This window comes from Penicilliopsis zonata (genome assembly GCF_001890105.1).
Source record: "Penicilliopsis zonata CBS 506.65 unplaced genomic scaffold ASPZOscaffold_1, whole genome shotgun sequence".
NCBI classification, from domain to species: Eukaryota; Fungi; Ascomycota; class Eurotiomycetes; order Eurotiales; family Aspergillaceae; genus Penicilliopsis; species Penicilliopsis zonata.
Genome location: NW_019208911.1, coordinates 2,855,834 through 2,876,480, shown reverse-complemented (window position 1 = coordinate 2,876,480; position 20,647 = coordinate 2,855,834). Strand labels below are relative to the sequence as shown.

Sequence of the window (20,647 nt, the reverse complement as noted above, 5' to 3'; positions counted from 1 at the left end):
GGGCGACCGATCGGGGGTCTGGTCAGTTAGAGCAGCAGGGGAATCGAATCGGCGGGCAAACTGATCGCGAATGGAACTGGATCTGAACTTCAGGCTAGGGAAACTCCCAGTGGTGAGTCGTGAGTCGTGACACTCAAAAGGCAGTGAGCAGCTGGGAGTCTTTGGGTGGGCTCTGCAAAGGGGGAGCAAAAGCACGGCCGGTGGCACCCGGGTTAGTCCGGGTTGGGTCTCGTCTCATGCCGCTTTTGGGGGGGTGCTGTTTTGTCGTTTTCCCTTCCGTCGGAACTGGCTTGGTCATTCTTGAGGGGCCTCTGGTAATTCAATGGAGATCTTCAGGAGGCGTGCATGGAGCAGAAGAATACCATGGCATATATGCTCCATACCGTTGCTGATCCTCGGGTGTGTGTCGAAGTTGCTTTACAGAGACACACTCCCGGTGCTCAAGCGGCCACAAGACTGGAGCACCGGAGTCTTCCATGGTAGGCGATCTGGCAGCCAGAGGTTTCACCACGGTTCTCAACTCCGGATCCGAGAGAATTCCTGCCAGCTTTTTCTCTGATATGTAGCAGTGTACTGAGCTCAGTATTCTGTACTCTGCATGTCTTCACCGGTGTCTTCGTTGGCACCTGAAAGTGCCATGCCTGGAGGGGTTAGTATCGTTGTCCAAAACCGGTCTAGCGCCACGGTGGTTTCATTGCCCGACTGAGAGGCTTGGATCAGAGACTGTGATTAAATCGGACGATACGAGGCGAGAACAGGTGTCGAGATGATTTATGTAGTAATGATCATACTGGCTATGGGAGACATTTATTGTTTGATTGATTGGTCCCTGTCTTGCTTTCGGGTTCTCACTCAATATGCTGCGATAGTTTGGTGATCGACTAGCCATCCCTGAGTTATATATACCTGTCAAAGTAGTCTCTTATTATGATTGATTTAGGCAGGCAAGAGACATCGAAAGCGATATCAAAAGCTCTCCTCCGTAAAAACTAACGTAACCACGACATACATTATCTTTCTCTCTGTTCGGTCTCGGCCGTTTACACTAAATATAGGCCTAGCATTTTACATTGGTATAAGCACTGCAACCAAGAGCAGTTACTAGTACTGCTTGGAGAGAGCAAGATCTGTTCGCTGCTGTCTATCTAACAAAATCATCATCCATTTTAGTTTACATCCATGAAGATTGATTTATTTTCATTGCCAATAAATACTTCTAATGCCTGATGCCTCAAAAGATGGTTGAGACCTGGACAGCGGAAAGGTTAGCATAAAGACCTGGTCATGTGACTTTACTGAGCTCCGTCTACGTGCTGGTCGTCACGCTTGGAAGCTTCGGGCGGACACCCAACCAACCCTTTCTCTCTGCAACATACGCAAGAAATACTCATTTTACACACGCGAAGATACTCCCTTTTCTCACAGAAGATATATAGTGTCAAGCGTATCAATAGTCGGAATCTCTCATCATGGGAGACGTTCTGGTGGAAAACCCGGCGAACACCGTCACGTCTCAGAAGAAGCCCGTCCCGATGGACATCATCCCAAACATCGACTCCCTTGAGGTCTCCGAAACAGATGGCGGTGATGAATACGCGACGCTGAAGCGCCTCCAGAGACATCTCGAGTACGTTCGACCGTTGCCATGTGGGGAGCTACATTGATGATCTGACGACAAAACAGGTACATCCAACTGCAAGAAGAATACATCAAGGATGAGCAAAGGTAAAGCAATATCCATAGAAAAAGACTGTAAAAATGACGGGCTTTATACTGACGACTTTGCGTCTACAGGAGTCTGAAAAGAGAGCTGGTTCGAGCACAGGAGGAAATCAAACGGATACAAAGCGTGCCTCTGGTCATCGGACAATTTATGGAAGCCATAGACCAGAAGTAGGTGTTCATGATTGACTGCGGATGGATGTCTCGCTGAACTCGGTCTAGTACGGGAATTGTGCAGTCGTCGACCGGCTCCAACTATGTTGTTCGGGTTCTGTCCACCCTTGATCGCGAGAAGCTGAAACCGTCGTCCTCGGTCGCCCTCCACCGTCACTCCAACGCCCTCGTCGATATCCTCCCTCCCGAAGCTGACTCCTCTATCGCCATGCTCGGCGAGAATGAAAAGCCGGATGTGACATATGCAGACGTTGGTGGACTTGACATGCAGAAACAGGAGATCAGAGAAGCCGTGGAACTGCCATTAACCCACTTTGATTTATACCGTCAAATCGGTGAGTGGCTATCCGGTTTGGAAATACAAATCAGGGAGCTTACGTTATCTAGGTATCGATCCTCCACGGGGTGTCTTGCTGTACGGCCCCCCAGGCACTGGTAAGACCATGTTGGTCAAGGCAGTGGCCAACAGCACCACTGCTAGCTTCATCCGCGTCAATGGTTCCGAGTTTGTGCAAAAGTACCTAGGAGAAGGCCCTCGCATGGTCCGCGATGTGTTCAGAATGGCTCGGGAGAACGCCCCAGCGATCATTTTCATCGACGAGATCGACGCCATCGCCACGAAGCGTTTCGATGCGCAGACCGGCGCGGATCGAGAGGTCCAGCGTATCCTGCTAGAGCTGCTGAACCAGATGGATGGTTTCGAACAGACCAGCAACGTCAAGGTCATCATGGCCACCAACAGAGCCGATACACTAGACCCCGCCCTTTTACGCCCTGGACGTCTGGACCGGAAGATTGAATTCCCTTCTCTGCGCGACCGCCGTGAGCGCCGTCTGATTTTCAGTACCATTGCGTCCAAGATGTCTCTGTCGCCAGAGGTCGACCTCGATTCGCTCATCGTGCGCAACGACCCTCTTTCGGGCGCTGTCATTGCCGCCATCATGCAAGAGGCCGGTTTACGCGCTGTCCGGAAGAATCGATACAACATCATTCAGTCAGATCTTGAGGATGCCTATGCCAGCCAGGTCAAGGGTGGCCAGGAAGCTGATAGGTGTGTTATGCTTCTTCTTCTTCTTCTTCTCTCTCTTTTTTTTTTTTTTCCCTTTCCTTCTTTTTGGCAATACTGACTTTACAGATTCGATTTCTACCGGTAAACACGCCAAGATGAGATATTATATGGCAACAGGTGGGCATAAGCTGTACCATCAATATCTAGACAATTCAGTTATATGCAAATTACATGTTCATTGTAGTCATGTAGATGTCCATACATCGTATCTGATAGAGCCTGTCATCACCGTGCCTGTTGGAAAAGCCTAGGCTATCTTTAGTACTTTCGTACCTGATTCTTCAGGCACAAGTTCGCCAAGACCCAGCAGGCACCTGGATTATCGTCATGAGAGGCGTTGCCCGAGCCACATCAACGAAGTGAGTAGTAGTAGGTATGATGCATAGTAGATAACTAGTATTTATCTATCAACTACTACCACATAATGGCAAATCTCTGTACCCTACTACCTGAAATCACCTCGGTGGAAAGCCCCAGATAATCAAAACAACCGACGTCGGACGCAGGCACCAGTCGTCACCTGACCAGCCCTGGTGCCTCACTGCTTATCGCTGATGAGTGACGCAGTCACGCCGCTAGACCCGCTGCTCGCCCTGGCAAGGAGCCCAGCCCCAGTCAAATCACCTCCGCAACCAGCCCATCCCATCCCATCCGTCCTCAACCTGCCCTCCGTCATCCTACCTCCTCCAACTCACTCTCCTAAACAGTTCCCCCATCACCACCCTTCAACTCCACCACTCTTTTTCATCTCGTACGATTTGAAGTCGCTCTTTCTCGTCGTCTGGCGGTCGGGCTCACTATGAAGACCGTTTCCTTGATTACGGCCTCTGTGCTCCTCGGTGGTGCTGCCGCCGAGGTCCACAAGCTCAAGCTGAACAAGGTCCCCCTTTCGGAGCAACTGGTATATCCTTTCTTCTTCTTCTTCTTCTTCTTCTTCTTTTTTTCTTTTTCTTTCTCTCGGATCTCTCCGGATACCATCTGACTGATCTGGATTTTACAGGATGGCCAAAACATCGACTCTCATGTTCGTGCCCTGGGCCAGAAGTACATGGGCCTGCGTCCGTCGATGCACGAGGACCTATTCCACGACACCGCTTTCAAGGCTAACGACCGCCACGACGTCCTTGTTGACAACTTCCTCAATGCCCAATGTATGATTCCTACTTACACTCTGAAGATTAATGTAGACTAGTTGCTGACACCTGTTGTTTTCTTTTTTTTTCCCTTTGCAGATTTCACCGAGATCTCCCTTGGTAACCCTCCGCAGAGCTTCAAGGTCGTTCTGGACACCGGGAGCTCGAACCTGTGGGTTCCATCTTCGGAGTGTGGGTCGATCGCTTGCTACCTTCACTCCAAGTACGACTCTTCCGCCTCGTCGAGCTACAAGAAGAACGGCTCCGAGTTTGCCATCCGCTATGGTTCCGGTAGCCTGAGCGGCTTTGTGTCCCAGGATACTCTCCAGATTGGAGACCTCAAGATCAAGAAGCAGGACTTTGCCGAAGCCACCAGCGAGCCGGGACTTGCTTTCGCTTTCGGCAAGTTCGATGGCATCCTGGGTCTTGGTTATGATACCATCTCGGTGAACAAGATCATCCCCCCCTTCTACCAGATGATTAACCAGGGTCTGATCGACGAGCCGGTCTTCGCCTTCTACCTCGGCGATGCCAACTCCGAGGGTGACTCGTCCGAGGCCACTTTCGGTGGTATCGACAAGAGCCACTACACTGGCGAGCTGATCAAGATCCCTCTTCGCCGCAAGGCCTACTGGGAGGTCGATCTTGACTCGATCACCTTCGGTGACAACACCGCTGTGCTTGAGGACACCGGTGTTATTCTTGACACCGGTACCTCCCTGATTGCTCTGCCTTCCACTCTTGCCGAGCTCCTGTAAGTCAATTCTTTTTTTTTTTTCCCTCTCTCTCACAATCTCCCACATATTTCTTGTGCTAACTTCATTGTAAAGGAACAAGGAGATTGGTGCCAAGAAGTCCTGGAACGGCCAGTACACCATTGACTGCGAGAAGCGCTCCTCGCTCCCTGATCTGACCTTCACCCTGTCTGGCCATAACTTCACCATTGGCCCCACTGACTACACTCTTGAGGTCCAGGGCTCTTGCATCAGTGCTTTCATGGGCATGGACTTCCCCGAGCCCGTGGGCCCCTTGGCCATCCTCGGAGACGCCTTCCTGAGGAAATGGTACAGCGTCTACGACCTTGGCAACAATGCTGTCGGCCTTGCCAAGGCGAAGTAAGCTCTTTTTTTTCTCAATCCTGAGGGAGTCGGGGAGTCGGAGAGGTGTGTGTGCACCTCCATACCCCAAATTGTTCTGAACCATTCATAGTGGGGGTTATCACGTATACTCTTTGTGTTTCCTATTATAGTTAACTATCTCGTGTTTTGTCTCCGCAATGCAAGAGAAGGAACAGTCTTTCCAAGAGCTCTCTCTCCCCTCCGGTAGTTGATTCAATCTAGACTCGCTTCTCACCTTGTGTAGTATCGTAGCTAGTAGAATACTATGAAGCAACATTTACAAAAGCAATTAAATAGCTACAAGTATTATTTATCCCATCAAAACAATTCAATAAACACTCTTCTTTAACAAAGAATGTCTTATTGGCGGTGATCGGCTGTGGGAAGCTGGAGCTTTACTCGGCCCCGCAGCAGGAAACTTGCCCAAAGGAAGGTTGGCGTTTGGCAACGCCCCAGACAAGCAAAAGAGTTGCTTTTCTTCGTCATTATTCCATTCCGCCTTTTCCCTCGTCTCACACGCCCACTCCAAAATACAACACCCCCGGTAATATTAAGTCGTCGCTATATATCTCTCATAACCTGTCGGAGAGTTCATCTATTGGCCACCCTTGTTCACATACGAAAGACACAAGCCTACGCCCATTCCCCGTCGCTCGGCGCGCTCCTGCGTTCTTTTCTCACTGAGCATGGCTGGTTAGAGGACCTGTCGTTAACCCCCCCTCCTCCTCTAACCTACTCAGACACGCGACACCTTTCTGGAGCCTCCTAGGCCCGTAAAGGGCGAACAAAAAAAAAAGAAAAAAAAAGAGCCCCCCCCCCAAAAAAAACAACAAACAAAGAAGATGTTCCTCCGTCTGCCGGCCAGCCTCCACTACCCGATTACCGTCACATCGTTGTTGAAGCAGCCGGGAGACCCGGTGCAACGGGATGAGGCGCTATTCTGGTATGTATATCAGACGATTGTCACGGAGGGTGATGGTCTAGGCAACAAGGTTGAGGTGAAGCGGAGCTTTCCTACAAAGTTCGAGTCGACTGTGGATGGCGAAATCGTCCGGTGGAACGTCACAAAGGGCGATGTCATCGATGAGCCGTATGTTTTTTTTTTACTTCTTCTCGGCCATAAATGGGGTCAACGGACTGATTTTCATATTGCTCCAGGGTTGACGTTGTGGAGATCGACGAGCCATGTGCGCACGAGGTGCAGTTTGGAGGTCTTTGCGCAGAATGCGGCAAGGATATGACTGAGTATGTGAAACAGGACATGGAAGGTTTAAAGCATCGCTGACTTGTGATAAGAGCTACGTACAATACCGAGGTTATGGATTCGATGCGCGCACCCATTAAGATGGTCCACGATAACACAACCCTCACGGTGAGCGAAAGGGAGGCTACCCGCGTGGAGGAAGATGCGAAGCGCCGATTGTTAGCGTCGCGGAAATTGTCGCTTGTGGTGGATCTGGACCAGACCATCATCCATGCCACCGTCGATCCGACCGTTGGAGAATGGATGGAGGATAAGGACAACCCGAACCACCAATACCTCAACGACGTCCGAGCGTTCCAGTTGGTGGACGACGGCCCCGGTATGCGTGGCTGCTGGTACTACATTAAGCTGCGGCCTGGGCTGCAACAGTTTCTGGAAAACGTGGCCAAGATCTATGAACTGCACATCTACACAATGGGGACTAGAGCCTATGCGCAGAGCATTGCAAACATTGTAGATCCAGACCGCACGCTCTTTGGGGATCGGATACTGAGCCGTGACGAGAGCGGCAGTCTGACTGCTAAGAATCTCCAACGGTTATTCCCCGTGGACACCAAGATGGTGGTCATCATCGATGACCGTGGTGACGTTTGGCGATGGAACCCCAACCTTATCAAGGTCTCTCCATACGATTTCTTTGTGGGCATTGGCGATATCAACTCTAGCTTTTTACCTAAGAAACAAGAACTCGAGAACCCCAACAAGCCGATCGCCGCCAAAGCAGCAGCAGCAGCAGCAGCAACTGACAACACCCCACCCGAACACCATGTGAATGGAACAACCATCAAGCCCGAGCTGGGTGGGATATCGGCGCTGGAGCAGCTCGTCACCATGGGCGGAGGGGACAATCCCCGGCTCTTGCAAGAACAAGCCACCGCGCAAGAGGAGACAATCATGCATCAGGTGGAAGACCGCCCGTTGCTTCAGAAGCAAAAGGAACTAGACGCCGAGGATGAGGCAGCCGACCGACCCGATTCTTCTCAGAGTGTGGACGAGTCGCAAGATCTGAGTAGACAACACCGGCATCATCTGCTAGAGGACAACGACCGGGAACTGTACCTGTTGCAAGAGCGGCTGCAGCAGGTCCACCGGAATTTCTATGAGGAGTATGACCGCAAACGATCACGTTCCCTCGGCGGACGAGTGGCTGCGCTGCGGGGCGAAAAGACGCAAGTGAAAGAGAAGGATGTAGATCTGAAGCTGGTGCCAGACGTCAAGGATGTCATGCCGCAGATCAAGCGGCAGGTCCTGGGCGGGGTTGTCATGGTCTTCTCGGGCGTCTTACCCCTGGGTACCGACATGCAGAACGCCGACATCTCTCTGTGGGCCAAGAGTTTCGGAGCAGTGCTTGCGCCCAAGATCACATCGCGAACGACCCATCTTGTGGCCGGGCGGAACCGCACCGCCAAGGTCCGCGAGGCAACGCGGTACCTCAAGATCAAGATCGTGACGACGCAGTGGCTGGTCGACTCGCTTACGCAGTGGAAACGCCTCGACGAGACACCCTACCTTCTACCCGTGCATCCGGATGACCGGGGGGAACCCATCTCGCCTGACTCCAAGGAAGCAGCGGAGAGCGCCTGGCTGTCGACGACCGATGACGAGACAAAGGAGTTTTGGACAGAAGACGAGGGTGAGGGCATGTCCGAGTCGACCAACGAGATCTTCAAGTCCACCGGCCTCACGGAGGTTTCTCCGATCGGCTACGACGCCGACCAGCAGGCTGCAGTGCATGAAGAGCTCAAGGAGTTCCTGGGAAGCGACGACGAGAGCGAGAGCGAGACCGAGGCGCCCGGCAGTGAACAACAGCAGCCCCCCGTGACACCGAGCAAGAAGCGTAAACGTGGCGATACCGATGAAGAGGGAGATGAAGAAGACCAGGACCAGGACCAGGACATCGTCGAGGAGAAAGATCAGTTGTCGACCGTGCCGACGGGAGGCGAAGGGGGGGAGAAGACCAGCGACGCACACGCATCGGCCGGCGGCGGCTCACGCCTCGCGCAGCGTATCAGACGGTCGTACGAGCGAAGCACGAGTCTCAAAGAGGTGGCCACCGCCAGCAGCAGCAGTCCGGGCAGGACGACGACGACAATAACAACGCCCTCCTCGGCCATGGACGTAACTGACACGCCGACTCCTGATGATGGTGATGGTGGTGGTGGTGGTGATGATGAAGAGCGGCCAGATCCGGGGGCGGCGAGCGTGACGTATCCGGAGGACGAGGACGACGAACTAGAACGAGAGATGCTGGCTGCACTTGAGGATGGCGATTACGACGAGATGGCAGAGGGGAAGATTGCGGCCGAGAACGGATAGTCCTGTTATCTATCTTTGTTGTCTTTTGTTTAGGTTCGTCGCATAGCGATGGCGTTGGCTCCAATAAATATATTGACATAATGTACAAGAATAACTTAACACCGTCCATGCAATCATGACCATAGCATATCATCGAAATCATCCAAATCATATCATGACTAATAGTATATATCCCTATTGACCTTGTAGGACATGATCATCATCCAGAGATAGAAGATCGTATTGAGGAGTTCTAGGGCAAACGCGGTTTTCCAACAATTACCTGAAAATCAGCCATTCGTTTTCTACCCTTTTCCGACTTTTTGACTTCAAAAGAACTTACATATCGTGCTCTGCGTCAACCATGCCAGCGTGTCGATACTATCGCCTACCGACTGCTGATCGGCAACGTAGATCTGACAATTACTGTTCACGTTGCTTTTCACCCCGTACAGTTGTAATGCCGTCTCGATCAACCCGGTCAACCAGAGGACGAAGAGGATGAAGCTGCCGATGATGATTATCCCCGGGAGGAGGAACCGTTGGGCGGCGAGGATGAGGATGAGCAGGATGAAGAACACGCCTAGACTGCCGGAGACGACCATGTAGGGGAAGAGCCTGTACAGGAAGACTTTGTAAATATAACTTTTATATATATACCTTATATTTCAGTGATGGCTGAGGTCTTACCATGGCGTCCCTAATCGTAGTTGCGACTGAACAGCCATAAACCATGCAAAGATCCCTAAACATGTCGCCGAGCAGGCTAGCACGATAATGATCCAGATGTTCAGCTGGAGTTCTGGCCAGTGATATCGGCGTCGGGTCTGGCGAGTGACCCTGACGGGCATTGCGAGGGTGGTAGTAGTAGTAGTGTAGTAGTCGGGGGAGGGTCGAATGACGAATAACTCGGTCCAAATGTAATGAAAGAGAGAGAGAGAGAGAGAGAGAGAGTATTTATCTGTACTAGATAGTAGTGTCAACTATTCACTGCAGACGGACAGCGCATCGGGCATGGAGCAGGGCGATGTCGTTGGTCTGTTGATTGTATGAGTTGGCGGGGTGATGGTAATGAGTAGTCAACTGCCAGTAGCATCTGGTGTTAAGCTGTAAGAGAATCAACTGGAAAAAAAAGGAAGATAATAATACTCCAGAATAGAGCATAGATTTTCCATCGTCATGATTCACGTTCGAAATTGAGGGAGACGAAAATAGGGTGGCTGGAAATAGCGGTGGCTGGAAATCGATCGAATAGATAGGATCTATTCTCCACAGACTGATAAATACGAATATCTGGGGTTAGATAACTGATTGTCTGTAAGAGTTCAGAGTACGGAGTATTAAGAGATAGTTTTTTAGGATGTAGGTAGTATATGTGCTTGATGCTCTTATAACAAATATCAAAAACAACTAGTCAATTCTACGACTGCCTTTGGATATCAAGTCTTATGCAGCAGTACTAGGCAGCTGTTATCACTGCTATATTCTAGTATCTCAAGTTCCCAGTCTAGAGAGGTAAATGTATTCTGTATCAACGGGATTAGATGTGTATTATCATCCCTGAGAACCCGCTGTTGATCTATCATAAAGCATAAAGTCATAGCAACTAGAGAAGGGTATCTCCCAATGCACTGCGGACCAAGGAGCAGCCTGCGCGGATGGTCTCCGAGGCCCCCAGGCTCTCCAGGCTTGGGTTGACCTCGACGAGATCCATGGCGATCAGGTTGCCTGTCTCGTGGACGCATTCGCAGATGAAGTCGCCCTCCCGCAGGGTCAGTCCGCCACGCACGGGGGTTCCTGTGCTGGGCGCCCACTGGGGGTCCAGACCGTCGACGTCAAAGGACAGGTGGATCGGCGTGTCGTTGCCGATATGGGCCAGAGCCATCTCGACCACCTTGCCGATACCATATCTACTTTATTAGCATTCTTCTTCTTCTTTCTATTATCTATTCGAATAGAGGAAGGGTGGTTCTTACCTGTCGACATCATGCATGCTGAACGCCTTGATGCCGTGCTCACGCAGCAGCTGCTTCTCGCCGCGGTCGACATCACGCAGACCAATGTAGACGAGCTTGCGCAGGTTGATCGTGTGCTCGTCCTGCAGCCAGCCGAAGATGTCGCGGCGGTCTTCGCGCGCCAGGCGGGTCAGAAAGGCCATGGGCATGCCGTGGATGTTCCCGCTGGGGCTCATCTCCGGGGTGTTCAGGTCGGCGTGGGCGTCGACCCAGATGACGGCCATCTCGCGGCCCAGCCGCTCGCGGATCGCCTTGGCGGTCCCCGAGACGGTCCCGATCGCGATCGAGTGGTCGCCACCGAGGGTGAGCACGAACTTGCCCTCGCGCGCGTGTTCGTACACCTGCTGGCTCAACCGCTCCGTCACCGCGCTCACGGCGCGCGGCTTCTTCATCCCGCGATGGTCTGGGTCCTCGGCGGGGATGAGGTTCTCGTAGAAATGCACCGTGTCGTCATGGTGGATTTCGTAGTCCAGGTCGTCCTTGAGCTGAGTGAGAAGTCCGGCTTCAATCAGGGCCATCGGCGCAGCCTCGACTCCTAATTTGCACTGTAATTATGAGCCACTTTCTCTTTTCTTTTTCTCTTATCAATGACGTACCTGCCCTCCATTGAACCCAACAGCCACCACGCCCAGCTGGTTGGGCTTGCTGAGGAATCTTTGTGTGATAGTCGACGGCTGTGTCATTTTGAATTATTTATAGAGCAATAAGAAGCCCTTTTGAAGAGAAGAGAGGAGAGAGATTGAGTAGAACGATATCGTTGGACTGCAGCAGAGTAAGATAGGCAAGCAACACCACAGGAATGAGCAAAAAGAAAACCACAAGAAGACCAAAGGACGACCGAAAGAGAAGACATCCTGTCTCATTTATCTCCTCGCCTGTTCCGACATGAGCCGTGGGGCATTCCGTGGTTTCTGCTGTTGAGGACGTTCGCATCGCCTAAAACTGCTTTTAGGGATCATCCTTCTCCGCCCTCACCTTCCGCCTGCTCCATCTTCTTCCCCTAAGTACAGGTTGAAGAGAGCCCCCCCCCCAGAGCGTTACGATCAACGCAATCGCCCCGATGCCGCGCGAAAAACTCTGAGTTTTCATTAGCAATCGGTGGGAATAATGTTTTGGTTTAATCTTTTATTGAATTTTTTATCTTTCCCCCCCCCTGCCAACTTGGAGCTGCGCGTTATCGAGAAGGCCTGTACGGAACCAGTAGACGCTGTGCTTATTCTCGGTAGCCTCCGTGACAGGGGAGAGAGTAATGCAAGGTGAGGGCTAGCGGCAGTCATCACAGCCGAGGGGGCCAGGAGGGCTTCTACAGATGACGGTGGGACATTCCTGGTGACGGCTGGAGAAGAAACAAGACTGCCAAGAGAGGAGAAGAGACGACGGATGAATCCTATTGTTCAGTGCTTTGTAGTTATAAGGGTATCACTATTGTACATGCTATGAGCCTAGAATCAGCTCCCGCAAGACCTCCTCCGCCCTCTGGGCCTCGACGCGGCCTTTCTCGCCCGTCCGCATCATCTGTCCGACAAACCAGCCGAGTTTGCCCACCTGGTTCTTGGTGCGGATCTGCTCGACCATACGGAGGTTCTGGCTCATCACCGTCTCGGCTAGAGCGACGTATTCGTCCCGCGACAGCGGGCGCAGCAGGAGATTCTCTTCCTCCAGCAGTTGGCGGATGGGCCGCTGGTCCCCGTCGAATAGCATGGTCAGGACAAGCTTCGCCGTCGCGCCCGTGATGTGCTTCCGGTGGAGTTGGTCGATTAGCTCGGCCAGCGACGGGGCGGACACTCGGTCCGCGTCCCAGGCGAGCTCGCCTTTGGTCAGCAGCCCGCCGAGTTCGTGGAGGACCCAGTTGCCCACGATTCGGCCGAGTCTGTCGACCGATTTCGCATCCTCGTCTTGCTGGAGGATCCGGAGGAGGTCCACCACGTCCATGAAGTACTCCAACCGAGCCCCATCGTCGAGCTCGATGAGCGGCTTCGCGTCTTCGATGGAGAGCCCGTATGCGGGGCCCCGGAGCAGTTCCACCAGATCGTCGGCGGAGGTGGGCAGGGTCTCCTTGAGTTGGGCCGTGAGACCTGGGTCGATGACCAGCGGCGCGAGATCCGGATCAGGCATGTAGCGGTAATCCACAGCGCCCTCTTTGCTTCTCAGCTTCCGGGTCTCGGTGCTACCGATCGTCCAGCCGCGCGTTTCGCCCTCAATCACACCGCCACTCTCTAGCACGGCGATCTGGCGGTTCTTCTCTGCCACGATTGCGTCCTCCACCGCCTTGAAACTGCTCAGGTTCTTGATCTCGGTGCGCTGGCCCAGCCCACCGACCCCATGGTACTGGTGTGTCCCGGGAGCCTCGTCGCGCCGACGAACGGAAACGTTGACGTCGGCGCGGAGTCCGCCTAGCTCCATGCCGGTGGTAACGGCGCCACACGACTGCAGGATGGCCTGGATCTTTCGCACACAGGCGGCGGCAGTGGCCGGGGTGTGAATCTGCGGCAAGGTGATGATCTCGATAAGAGGATGCGAGACGCGGTTGAAATCGAGCAGCTGCATCGACGGAGGGTATTCTTGCGACTTGGCCGTGTCCTGCTCGAGCTGGACCTGTTTGATCTCGACTCGTACCCGACTCCCGTCTTCCGGAGCAATGCCATCGTAGTCGAACAAGTCCACGTACCCGTGTTTCGCGAAAGGCTCTGCGTCGTCAGTCCTGTCTTTCCTTTTTTTTCTTCTTCAGACCTCAAGTACCATAATACTGTGTAATTTGATAACCTGCAGGTTGATCCTGGTAAAAGTAATGTTTCCGATCAAAGCGGCTGACTGGTTGGATCTCGCAATTCAGGGCGATGGCGGCGCGTAGGGCAGGAAGGAGGGTTGCGACTTGGAATTCCTAGATATCAATCAGAATCGAGCTTCTATTCCCTAGAGACTATCATGTGTCCAACTGACCGGTTGGCTACCGGGGAATGCCAAATCGAACAGGGCCACATTCGTGTTGGGGATGTCGCTGGTCGAGGTTGCCGCTCCTGTTGTTCAGGCCAACAGTCAGTACAGACACGTAACAACGGCCCAAGAGACCGCAGGGAGGGCAACTGACGGGAGAACAACTTGGCCTCTGTGTCTAGCTGCGCGTGTATCTCGATTCCCACGGTCAGTTCCCACCCACGCCGTGAGGCTTCCTCGTCCTGTTTGGTCTGTCGTTTACGGGCTCGCAACGCCTTCGCCTCTTGTTTGAGCTGCTTTCGAAGCGGCACGGGGTCCGCCGAGCTGGCCGATTCAGTCTGTAGCCACCGTGATGACCGAAAAGAAATCGATTGGGATATCCTGCGAGCGATTCGGGGACGTTGTTGAAGGACCAAGGCCTGGTGGCACCGTGAGCAGACAAGCGAACACGCTGCTCTGGGGTTGCGGGGGAGCCATGGCTGGAGCATCCTAGCCGTCGATCGAATCATCAAGTAGGCAAATATAGAAACAGCGAGAGACAGTCGTCCCCTGTCCTTCGTCAAGCGTCGGCGAAGCCGTTGTGCTCAGTCTCGAGGCAATAATATTTGTTCGGGGCGGAATTTCAGCGCGATCCGAACGCCTCCGTTGGGATCCATCTTCGTTGCAACGTCTTGCTGCATATACAAGATTGTGTCTCTGGGGATACTCTTAGACGTCTCATGTTATTTTCTATTGCTATTGGGAGCAGCTAATATGGACAGCGCTAACAGGGGCTACAGAACTAATGGAAGAGCATCTCTGCCCGCCAGTTGACGCCGTGCGAGCGCCCAACAAGGCCATTTCGCAGACTTAGCCAAGGCAGCAACGCATAGAATCCGGAGAGATCGAAATAATCGGGTGCGATTCGTCGTGTTGGCTGCACGCCATCGGGCTGCTGGCCAGTGCGTCGATGATACACTGTCATCATTTACTTCAACACGCTGACTGCCGCAGCAGGGGTTGGCCTGGTCGATATGTATGCAGCCGCAGATGTGTACGGCGAATTGCATCACGGCGTCGTGTCCAGGGAGGTTTGGGAATCGTCGCAGCTGACGCTTCAGATTGCTGCCCCCCCTCCCTTGGGCGCTGACGATAACGAAAGGATGGGTCGGTCCTACGGGGTATTTTCGTCCATCTGCATGCGCAGGTGGGCTGTAAGTACTCTGTAGATGGACCCCGGTAGAGATAGAGCATGGAGGGTGTTTGAGATCCGTTTCCTTCTACTGTCCTCTAAACCCTTCATTCCTACCGCTCACTTTATTAACAAGGCACGCACCACAGCGAGGAGAAAATTGTATTATTTGATCGTCGTCGCGACCTTCTGGAATTCCGCGCGTGGTCGGTCTGATCGACTCGTATCGCCTGGCATTTCCCCCGCCTCCTTGGGTCATTTTTGTGATAGATAGTCATTCCAGAGACGGCCCTATTTACATACTGGACTGGCCGTCACTGCCAACGCGTCGTCTTGACGCTGAAATCGTCTTCGCATTATGACCTAGCATATCGCAGGAGCATTTGCCTGTTTTCAGTCTCGACGGTCCGTCTACACTATGCCTTTACGTTCGGGAGTGAGTCACAGCAAGAAGGGGAGCCGGAAGGAAGTGGTAAGGCGAGCGTCTACATCATCGTCGTCAACACTGCTGTCGACGGCGAGCGCGCCCAAGTCGACAACAGCGATGACAACGGCGAGCGCTCCAAAGGACCGACTTTCAGGCTCGTTGCCTGCTACGAAAGCGCCGGCCGCTAAAACCAAACTTATCATGACATCAAAGAAGACGCCGAGTGTCTTTGAATTCCTCGAGAAGAATGGAAAGACCGACAACAACGGCTTCATGTCGCAGGACGATATGAGCAGCTCAGGGTCAGAGAGTGATGCTGAGAGTCAGTTGACGGCCCCGTCGACCACCATGTCAACCCGTCCCAGTCCGCCAGTGTATCAGCAGCCCAAGGACGCGGGTAAACCGATCCAGACCTCTCCCTTGGTGTCCAAGCAGGCGCAGGCGCCTGTAGCCCGTTCCCGCCCCAGTATGACCGTGGATACCTCGAAGGTTATCACGGGCATGCAGTTCGTCAACAAGGTTGCGGGCGACCGGAGGATATCCATGGCTGGATCGTTTACGCCAACACCATCTCCCACCGAGACCTCAAACCCGATGGAAAAGAAGTCATATGAGATCTCTACCTCGGAGAAGTTTTACACCTCGTCTGAAGATGCTTCTGACACGCATCGGCCACCATTACCGCCCTCCCCTCCCAAAAGTCCAGAGGGGCGTCCTCGCCGGAGTCACCATCGTTCGAGACGGCACTCTAAAACGATGCAGGTCTCATCGGGCTATGGTTTTCTTTCCTCCCACTTGGTCTCGTCAACGGCAAAGAACTCGAACACTCAACTCCAGATACCTCCGCTCTATCGGAAATTCGAGGCCTTGAACCATCGCGTTCTACTCCACCTGCAGGATGAAATCGCAGAGATGGAGGAGGACATCCAGACTCTCGACGAGTATGATGAGATGCACCGTGTCGCCACCGCTCAACAGGAGGGGACGAAACCGCTGCCCGCTTCGAGGCGCATGGATGAGGCACAGGTATACTCGTCTTTGCATAATCGACGAGTAGAGTTGATGAATACCTTGATCCACAAGACTGAGCAATACAGTAAGTTCACCAACTCCTTTTTTCTCCCCCTTCAATATACTCAACATACTCATGCCTTGTAGACAATGCGCTCAGTGCTTTCAGCAAAGTCCTGCAGACACTCCCACCCGCGTCCGAAGAAGATATCACAACATATCGTACCTGGATGGAGAAGACGAATCCAGTCGCGTTGGTCGAAACCCGCTTCCTAAACCATGACGAGGACCTTGTCTCCTTGACCGGCTCTGCCGCGCGCCTTGACCTTGTTCGTTCCCAATTGACCACCCCCCCCATCTATGCGACCATCATCGCCGCCTCGACGGCGATCCTCTTGCCTCTCCTCGCTTTCAGCATGATCCACGAATTCTTCGGTCGTCTCGTTGTCGTGACGGTTATCTGTGGCTCGGTGTCTGCCATCGCCGCCACTTATGCGCCGGGTGGGGACCAGCTCGTTGAATCGCGAGATGGATGGCTATGCGCTGCTCTGTACGTTTCTTTGTTCCCGTGCTAAATTTTACTCTTCCCATCTGAATAAGAGATATGTGCTAATCTGAACCCCAGGTATTTCAGCTTTATGACTCTCGCTGCCATGTTCATTCCATAGCCTGGACTGGTGATGATGCATCTTAACGAATTTCCTGATATCCTCTGCATAAGATGTGTCCTTGCAAGTGTATTTTTCTGTTTTTCTTTGGTTCTTTCGAAGTAAGAGGGACGGCGTTGGCAGAAGAACGGTTTGGTGGCCAATTGGCAGGGAAAAAGAAAGGTTTATTTTATTTCCCTTGGATAACTAGAAATAGGCAGGGCAGGCCACTGTTGTATTTCTACTAATGGGATTTTATATTTTCAATATCATTTTGGACACAGCTTCTGATATTAGTCAAGAAGGAAAGAGTAATCCATTTTTTTTCTAAAACAAAAAGAGAAAGAGAGAGCTTTTCTCAGTAGAATAGAATAGATGGATAAGCAACACCCGTCCCAATGGTTCAGATCAGCAAAGGGGACATGGTACGGACCACAAAGTAAGAATTAAAACCATGACTAACATACATCAAAAACGAAGCGTGTCAGCTGAAGAAAAAGAAGAAGAAGAAGAAGAAGAAGAACCGTAAGATATCCATGGGTAGGAATAAAGCAAGCATCGCATGAATCAGCCACTCAAGCAGACTTGATTCCGTGTCTCCAAAGCTAAAAAAGACAACAAAAAAAAAAAAAAACGCCTCGAGCTGTCTATCAAGACACACAGGGAAAAGAAGAGAAGAAGAAGTGAAAAAAAAGTAAAGGGCTTTTTGGGCCTTTTTTTTTTGTGTGTGTGCGTGTGTGAATAGGTCTTCCGTGTGTTTAAGAAGAAGTCAAGATGGGACCGGGGTGCCGTTCGGTTTACCAGCCGGTGTGATGCTCCTTTCCTGGGAGCTGCCGTACTCTCCGCCGGGCTGAGAAGACTGTTGCGGCGTCGACGACGAGCTTTGCCGGATGCTGTTGGCGGCGAGCTGGGCCTTGGTGCGTTCGATCAAAGCAGCCTGCTCGGCGGCACTTCTCGCGTAGGTGATGGCAGCAGCCGAGTTGGCATACGCGGCTCCTGGGGAAAGCACTGGGTTCGCGGGCTGGTTATTGGTGTATTGAGGGGGAGGCGGTTGACTGGGGTGATATCGCTGTGGCTGCGGCTGTTGCTGTTGAGTTTGATTATTAGCTCCAGCTGTCATATACGGTGTGCGCGGTTGCGGGGCTCCATAGGGTGACGGTTTCTGAGGAGACGCACTTCTCGCTCCGCCGAAGGACGCATTGTACGGTCCCGGCTGGCCGGGCCGCTGTCCATACGGTTGTGGAGAGGGCTGGCTTGGGCCTGCTGGCACTTGCTGTGCAGCGTAGGCTTGAGTGTAACCGTTCGCCAATTGCCGCTGGTACGGCTGGTTGAACTGCGACGGGGTATGGGAATATCCAGGCGGAACAAAGGCTTGGCGGGGAGTCGGGGTGGCCGGCGCGCGCGGGACTCCTGCGTACTGCTGAGTGTGGCTAGCAGCAGGGGTGTAGGATGCCGAGGGCTGCCTGCCACTGTAGTACTGTTGGGGTACCTGGAACCCTGCGCCGGGTGTCTGCGGGACTCGAGTATTGGCTGCATAGGCTCGCTGGTTGTACCCTCCCTGGGATCCTTGGAAACTCCCTGTCCGTGCTACCGCGCCAAGGTTAGGTGTAGGATTGCGGTTCGCCGCGCTGGGTGCCATGGCAGCCGCTCGCTCCTGCTGGAGAGTAAGGTCGTCTTTCTCCATGGTGCCCCGGTAGTCAGGAGTATCAAGGACGATCCGTTGACTGATGTTCAGCTCGGCGAGTTGATCTCCGTTTAGTTTTGCTACCGCATAGGGTGGCAGATTTGCGAGGATCGCGACAAGACTGGATTCCAGCGTTTCGTAGATCGTCTGTTCAGCATCGGACACAGCATAAGGAGTTCCCAAGTCGGGTGAGACGTCTATCGGTTCCCCATTTTGGAGTGATGGATCGAGGTTGCGGAGCTTCTGGTAAGAACTAAGAGTCTCCAAAAGTTCTGACACATCTCGCAGCATTTCATTCACCTCCTTGGACTCAACTACTTCCTCCTTGGTGACATTCTCATCCACAGTAAAATCGGGAAGCTGTTCAGGGCTGAAGGTTTTGACCAGCTCTTCTAAGCCATCCTCGTCGAGTTCGGTGAGACTGGTTTCCTGCTCCACCGAAGCTTCTGCACCGTCGTCGGAGTAGGCGAGAGAAAGCAATGTCTGTAGTCTCTTCGCACCCTTTTTGCCCCACCACACCAGGTCCTTGGAGTGTCCTTGCACAACCGCGCCCGAGCTATCAAATGTGGGAGCGAATGATGAATACACTCCTTGCAAGACCGATGCATCGTCCTCGGCCCAGAGACCGGATTCCTCGAGCGGTCGCTGCATTGTGTCACTGTCACCATGGTACTGAGAAGACTGCTTTTGTCTGCGATTCCAATAAGATGGAGAGGATGTGACTCCACCATACTGGAGCCAGTTCCCTGAAGGAAGTGGCGCGAGACAGTAATTGTTGCGCTCGCCCGGGAACAATCTGATATCGGTGGCTGCTTCAAATGGGTCAATCCAGGTGCCAACGGCGTTCCTAGCAGATGATCGAGATCTGCGAGGAGGTTCCAGCTGGGGCAGGTTTGGCCGGGGTGCGAAGACATCGCCAAACTTCCTGATCTCTTGTGTGACTGTTTCAGGGCGATAGGGGGCGATCTTCGTCGCGGTGATACCATTGGGCAGGGCATCCTCATGTAGGGGTGCTTGGACCTCGACGTATTCGTGAGATCCTGGCTCTGAAGGTAGTTGGACCTTGACCGATTTCTGCAGACTGGAATACAGCTGCTTGGGATGGGACAGGTTGCCGAACAGCGTCAATGAAATACTTTCATCGCGAATATCCTCATTTGATGAGGGCGCCTTCGAGGGCTCTTCTGAGCCCTCTTCCGTGGGCTCCGCTTTCACCTTGGACTGCTTCATGTACGATGCCTGCCGAATAAGGCTGTTCAAGAGCTTCTTGAACGCGGCGATTCGATTGATTACCTCAGTCAAGGGCGTTTCATCGCCCTGCGAGCCGTCTGTGAGTGTCCCTTGACTCTGCTTTCTCTCAATTATAGACGCCGAGGCCTTTTCAATATCCGCTAGAAACTCTTGCATTGTATTGTAACGACCGGCAGAGACCCGTGACTGGATGGTGAAGTATTCCTCTCGGTCTTCCGTGAGCTTTGCACGTTTCGAGCGCGGCTTGGTCGGTGAAATGGGTAGGGGGCATGTGAGCAGATGGAGGTCCGCGTCGTTCCTAGCCATTGTCAGCACGAAATCCATCGATATGTTTCCTTCTCTATCCCCGAAACGTACTTGTTGAGAACTTCAACGAGATTACGTAGTGTCTCATGTAGCTGCGCTTTGTCCTGCGGCTGAGACGAGGAAGCACTTGCTTCCTGCGAGGCCTTCTCGTCATGACTAGGACCCCGTTTCCGCTTGCCTGGAGTAGCCAACGCAGGCGGATCTGGAGTCACCGGGTTGTGAGTCCCATTTGCAAGGGGCATCGAGGCCGTCTCGCTACCCTCGTCGGCGCTCATGGTTTCCGAAGTCGCGACCTCGCGTCGTGACCACTCCAAACGTTCTTTGGCGCGAGAACCCAACACCGCCCGACCGCAGACGACACCGAAGCTATCCACCCGACAGCCCGACTGGCAACGTGAAAATACCGATCGGCGATGGAACACGAAC

General features: G+C 53.0%; 10 protein-coding genes across 10 annotated transcripts; 5 read left to right on the top strand and 5 right to left on the bottom strand.

The window, feature by feature from the left end:
* Positions 1–133: 133 nt before the first annotated feature.
* On the bottom strand, positions 134–478 carry ASPZODRAFT_12396 (hypothetical protein; the record flags this gene model as incomplete). Its single annotated transcript, XM_022721382.1, has 2 exons — positions 134–311; positions 384–478. The coding sequence occupies 2 exons, from the start codon at positions 476–478 to the stop codon at positions 134–136; spliced, it is 273 nt and encodes a 90-aa protein (XP_022586090.1).
* Positions 479–1,469: 991 nt separating this feature from the next.
* Positions 1,470–3,050, top strand: ASPZODRAFT_148838 (hypothetical protein; the record flags this gene model as incomplete). The annotated part of the gene is made up of 6 exons (XM_022725424.1): positions 1,470–1,627; positions 1,684–1,725; positions 1,795–1,893; positions 1,945–2,231; positions 2,284–2,947; positions 3,032–3,050. The coding sequence occupies 6 exons, from the start codon at positions 1,470–1,472 to the stop codon at positions 3,048–3,050; spliced, it is 1,269 nt and encodes a 422-aa protein (XP_022586089.1).
* A 300-nt stretch (positions 3,051–3,350) lies between these two features.
* Positions 3,351–3,808, top strand: ASPZODRAFT_127671 (hypothetical protein). Its single transcript, XM_022721810.1, has one exon. It carries the CDS (start codon positions 3,520–3,522, stop codon positions 3,766–3,768), a length of 249 nt encoding a protein of 82 aa, XP_022586088.1. The 5' UTR covers positions 3,351–3,519; the 3' UTR covers positions 3,769–3,808.
* On the top strand, positions 3,757–5,373 carry ASPZODRAFT_127670 (hypothetical protein). Its single transcript, XM_022721809.1, has 4 exons — positions 3,757–3,866; positions 3,966–4,116; positions 4,198–4,852; positions 4,929–5,373. Exons 2-4 carry the CDS (start codon positions 4,014–4,016, stop codon positions 5,215–5,217), a joined length of 1,047 nt encoding a protein of 348 aa, XP_022586087.1. The 5' UTR covers positions 3,757–3,866; positions 3,966–4,013; the 3' UTR covers positions 5,218–5,373.
* A 685-nt stretch (positions 5,374–6,058) lies between these two features.
* Positions 6,059–8,796, top strand: ASPZODRAFT_138657 (hypothetical protein; the record flags this gene model as incomplete). Its single annotated transcript, XM_022724478.1, has 3 exons — positions 6,059–6,306; positions 6,375–6,461; positions 6,513–8,796. 3 exons carry the CDS (start codon positions 6,059–6,061, stop codon positions 8,794–8,796), a joined length of 2,619 nt encoding a protein of 872 aa, XP_022586086.1.
* Positions 8,797–8,954: 158 nt separating this feature from the next.
* On the bottom strand, positions 8,955–9,626 carry ASPZODRAFT_56400 (hypothetical protein; the record flags this gene model as incomplete). Its single annotated transcript, XM_022728608.1, has 3 exons — positions 8,955–9,058; positions 9,119–9,393; positions 9,466–9,626. The coding sequence occupies 3 exons, from the start codon at positions 9,624–9,626 to the stop codon at positions 8,955–8,957; spliced, it is 540 nt and encodes a 179-aa protein (XP_022586085.1).
* Positions 9,627–10,152: 526 nt separating this feature from the next.
* On the bottom strand, positions 10,153–11,963 carry ASPZODRAFT_127667 (hypothetical protein). Its single transcript, XM_022721808.1, has 3 exons — positions 11,387–11,963; positions 10,752–11,335; positions 10,153–10,685 (listed from the first exon to the last, which is right to left on the bottom strand). The coding sequence occupies exons 1-3, from the start codon at positions 11,471–11,473 to the stop codon at positions 10,382–10,384; spliced, it is 975 nt and encodes a 324-aa protein (XP_022586084.1). The 5' UTR covers positions 11,474–11,963; the 3' UTR covers positions 10,153–10,381.
* A 110-nt stretch (positions 11,964–12,073) lies between these two features.
* ASPZODRAFT_127666 (hypothetical protein) lies at positions 12,074–14,587 on the bottom strand. Its single transcript, XM_022721807.1, has 4 exons — positions 13,879–14,587; positions 13,731–13,807; positions 13,530–13,671; positions 12,074–13,477 (listed from the first exon to the last, which is right to left on the bottom strand). The coding sequence occupies exons 1-4, from the start codon at positions 14,210–14,212 to the stop codon at positions 12,225–12,227; spliced, it is 1,806 nt and encodes a 601-aa protein (XP_022586083.1). The 5' UTR covers positions 14,213–14,587; the 3' UTR covers positions 12,074–12,224.
* A 726-nt stretch (positions 14,588–15,313) lies between these two features.
* Positions 15,314–17,001, top strand: ASPZODRAFT_12389 (hypothetical protein; the record flags this gene model as incomplete). Its single annotated transcript, XM_022721379.1, has 3 exons — positions 15,314–16,418; positions 16,481–16,883; positions 16,959–17,001. The coding sequence occupies 3 exons, from the start codon at positions 15,314–15,316 to the stop codon at positions 16,999–17,001; spliced, it is 1,551 nt and encodes a 516-aa protein (XP_022586082.1).
* Positions 17,002–17,749: 748 nt separating this feature from the next.
* On the bottom strand, positions 17,750–20,496 carry ASPZODRAFT_55194 (hypothetical protein; the record flags this gene model as incomplete). The annotated part of the gene is made up of 2 exons (XM_022728525.1): positions 17,750–20,213; positions 20,273–20,496. 2 exons carry the CDS (start codon positions 20,494–20,496, stop codon positions 17,750–17,752), a joined length of 2,688 nt encoding a protein of 895 aa, XP_022586081.1.
* Between the last annotated feature and the right edge of the window lie 151 nt (positions 20,497–20,647).

Bases quoted from the DNA above. Each gene is read 5' to 3' on its own strand.
- ASPZODRAFT_127666 (XM_022721807.1), bottom strand. From the start codon at position 14,212: ATGCTCCAGCCATGGCTCCCCCGCAACCCCAGAGCAGCGTGTTCGCTT. The intron at 13,672-13,730 runs GTCAGTTGGACA...ATTGATATCTAG, and splicing joins CATTCCCCGGTAGCCAACCG to GAATTCCAAGTCGCAACCCT. The intron at 13,478-13,529 runs GTACTTGAGGTC...CTGACGACGCAG, and splicing joins TCAAATTACACAGTATTATG to AGCCTTTCGCGAAACACGGG.
- ASPZODRAFT_127671 (XM_022721810.1), top strand. From the start codon at position 3,520: ATGAGTGACGCAGTCACGCCGCTAGACCCGCTGCTCGCCCTGGCAAGG.
- ASPZODRAFT_127670 (XM_022721809.1), top strand. From the start codon at position 4,014: ATGGGCCTGCGTCCGTCGATGCACGAGGACCTATTCCACGACACCGCT. The intron at 4,117-4,197 runs GTATGATTCCTA...TTCCCTTTGCAG, and splicing joins CAACTTCCTCAATGCCCAAT to ATTTCACCGAGATCTCCCTT. The intron at 4,853-4,928 runs GTAAGTCAATTC...TTCATTGTAAAG, and splicing joins TCCACTCTTGCCGAGCTCCT to GAACAAGGAGATTGGTGCCA.
- ASPZODRAFT_127667 (XM_022721808.1), bottom strand. From the start codon at position 11,473: ATGACACAGCCGTCGACTATCACACAAAGATTCCTCAGCAAGCCCAAC. The intron at 11,336-11,386 runs GTACGTCATTGA...TCATAATTACAG, and splicing joins TTGGGTTCAATGGAGGGCAG to TGCAAATTAGGAGTCGAGGC. The intron at 10,686-10,751 runs GTAAGAACCACC...CTAATAAAGTAG, and splicing joins AGCATGCATGATGTCGACAG to ATATGGTATCGGCAAGGTGG.